At 44.2% G+C, this 2,723-nt stretch overlaps 1 protein-coding gene and 1 pseudogene across 2 annotated transcripts in view; one reads left to right on the top strand and one right to left on the bottom strand.

Moving 5' to 3' along the window:
- FUCA1 (alpha-L-fucosidase 1) overlaps positions 1 to 2,723 on the top strand; it is a 23,719-nt gene that overhangs the window by 3,806 nt on the left and 17,190 nt on the right. Inside the window, exons 2-3 of the mRNA XM_012811386.2 lie at positions 169 to 305; positions 2,115 to 2,281. Coding sequence (XP_012666840.1) covers positions 169 to 305; positions 2,115 to 2,281 — 304 coding nt within the window. The remainder of the gene's footprint in view (positions 1 to 168; positions 306 to 2,114; positions 2,282 to 2,723) is intronic.
- LOC100958863 lies at positions 1,658 to 2,345 on the bottom strand (annotated as a pseudogene). Its single transcript, XR_154590.3, has one exon. The product of XR_154590.3 is annotated as a 60S ribosomal protein L14 pseudogene (transcript).

Below are 2,723 nucleotides of genomic sequence, written 5' to 3'. Positions count from 1 at the left end.
CAGGCCTGGGCTGGATTCGAACCCGCGCCTTATGTGTATGTGGCTGGCGCCTTAGCCACGTGAGCCACAGGCGCTGAGCCTCTCCCAGACATTTTAAAGCCTCAGACATGCTTAGCAAGTTCCTCCCTGCTGTTTACTCCTTTGCTCATGTGGTTTTATTGTCCACAGGTATGTAGTCCTGACAACAAAGCATCACGAAGGCTTCACAAACTGGCCGAGTCCTGTGTCTTGGAACTGGAATTCTAAGGATGTGGGGCCCCATCGAGATTTGGTTGGTGAACTGGGAACAGCTCTCCGGAAGAGGTGTGTGTCTACGGACAGTCGCTCTGTCTTCTCTTTTGATCTAGCTGTCCAGAGTTCCATACCTTCTCTACTTGTGTGTTTTAGAAGTTTGCAGTTAGCAAGTTACCTGAAGGGCTTCTGGCTTTTGAATAAGTAGGCTTTGATGCTTAATTGTCACATGACCAAATGTGACTCCATCAGAGGAGTTCATGGCCATGTCTCATTAGGTAAAGGAGACATAGCATAGGCCATGAAGTTCTGTCTGCACCCGTGAAGGACTCCTTCTGGGAAGGCTTAAAACCCAGGGCCTTTTCCACTGTCTGGTGGAGACCAAGGACCAGGTCTCTCCCCTTTATGTCCTCTGTAGCTATCAGCACATAGCTTCTATTCAGGGAAGATTTGAATAGATGGCAGGTCACATAGGTGACTGAAACAGGCAGGTAAGGCAGCATAAAGTGATATAGAAAAGTACACAGTTGATTGTAATTAATGCTCTGTAATATTTGCCAGTTAGTAGGAAGTAACTTCCAGGAATCAAAGAGGTAGGAAGTGGCAGAGAGGGAATTTGAACCCAGAGAGGTGTTCTGGCTTTGAACCCTACAGTCTTTAAGTATGTTTACCTATAAGAAGGAAAGGTGGTATTTCTCCTGTTGCCAGCCTCAGCTTGGCTGTGATTTTGTAATCCCAGTGTGGGGTAGGCTGGCTGCCTATTTCCATAAATGATAGAGTTTGATTATAACACAACTGCGCCTATTCTTTTTTTTTTTTTTTAATTTATTGTTGGGGATTCATTGAGGGTACAAGAAACCAGGTTTCACTGATTGCATTTGTTAGGTAAAGTCCATCTTACAATTGTGTCTTGCCCCCAAAAGGTTTGCCACACACCAAGATCCCACCTCCCTCCCCGCTTCCCTCTCTCTGCTAATCCCTTCCCACTCCTCCCTCCTTCCTCTCTCTGCTCACCCTGTCCCCTTGTCACTAATTGTCCTTATATCAAAACTGAGTACATAAGATTCATGCTTCTCCATTCTTGTGATGCTTTACTAAGAATAATGTGTTCTACTTCCATCCATGGTAATACAAAGGCTGTAAAGTCTCCATTTTTTAAATGGCTGAATAGTATTCCATGGTAAGCTATGCCTAATCTTTTGTGCATTGTCTATGACTGCTTTCAGGCTACAGTTGGAGAGTTGAGATAGAGATCACATGCCTTGTAAAGCCTAAAATATGTGTACTATCTGGACCTCTAAGAGTTTGCTGACTTCTGTCCCCTGTTCAATGTTCAGTTTCCCAGTGCTGTGGTTTGCTTGTAGTCCTACTGTAAACTCTGAAATGTTGATTAGATCTGGACTTTAGGACACATGATTTTTACCTCTTTTTTTTTTTTTTTTTGCCAACATGTCAAAAAGAACCTTCATTACTTTCATTATAGCCTCTTATGCTTTCTTTCCAGATGCCTTTGGAGCAGGTGCTTTCTGGGCTGGAGTCTTTTGACCCCTCTGAGCTTTTGGAGGAGGTGCTGCCTTCTGGCCTGTGGCTTTCTGGGCTGCAGCCTTCTTGCCCGCAGTGGTCATCTTTTTTGCTGGAACTTTAGCAGCAGCTGCTGCAACAGCAGCAGCACCCTTAGCAGGCGCTTTTTTGGGAGAAGCTTTCAGAAGAGCTGCTTTTTGAAGCTTCTTAACTTCATTCTGATTATTCTGTTCCTCATTTGCTTTGCCTTCGTAACTTTAAAACGATCAACATCTATCATCTTGGCTTTCCTTTCTCCGGCTTCCATTTTCTTGGCCCATCTTGTGGCTGCCCATTTTGTATTTGTATCTGCCTTCTGCCAGGCTTGCCGGACATACTTCGGGTGGGCACTGTGTGGGAACTTGAGGATGAAGTCAGTGAGTTGCATGCATTTGAAAGGCATGGCCTGTCTTCTTACCTGAGTGCAGGGTCCATCAACCAAAGCCCTGTTTTGATCAATAACATCTACAATCGCTACAAGCTTTCCGGTGTGAGGCCCAAAGGAGACATAGGCCATTCGGCCAACCAACCTCCACGAAGTGCCTGAACACCATGTTGGCGGAGTCCGTGGAGAAGAGCGATTTTTACCTCTTTATTTAGTCCTCAGGTCATGGGATGAAACCCTACAATTCCTTCTTATCTGTATCATTGCCTCTTACTTACATTATTACATATTGCATTTTTGTAACACTCACAATCCTTAACCCAAAACAAGTTTCATTGTATATGAAAATAGATCACTTTAACCACATTTAATTTAGGGTATGTTAAGAACTATTAGTAAGTCTTAGATAAATTTTTTTTTTTTTTTGCAGTTTTTGGCCGGGGCTGGGTTTGAACCCTCCACCTCTGGCATATGGGGCCGGCGCCCTACTCCTTGAGCCACAGGTGCCGCCCAAGTCTTAGATAAATTAAAAACAAAACCTATATTC

The sequence above is a fragment of the Otolemur garnettii genome, unplaced genomic scaffold, assembly GCF_000181295.1.
Source record: "Otolemur garnettii isolate 467f Iridium unplaced genomic scaffold, OtoGar3 scaffold00156, whole genome shotgun sequence".
NCBI classification, from domain to species: Eukaryota; Metazoa; Chordata; class Mammalia; order Primates; family Galagidae; genus Otolemur; species Otolemur garnettii.
The sequence above is the reverse complement of the archived record's forward strand: the minus strand, read 5'-3'. Positions and strand labels throughout refer to the sequence as shown.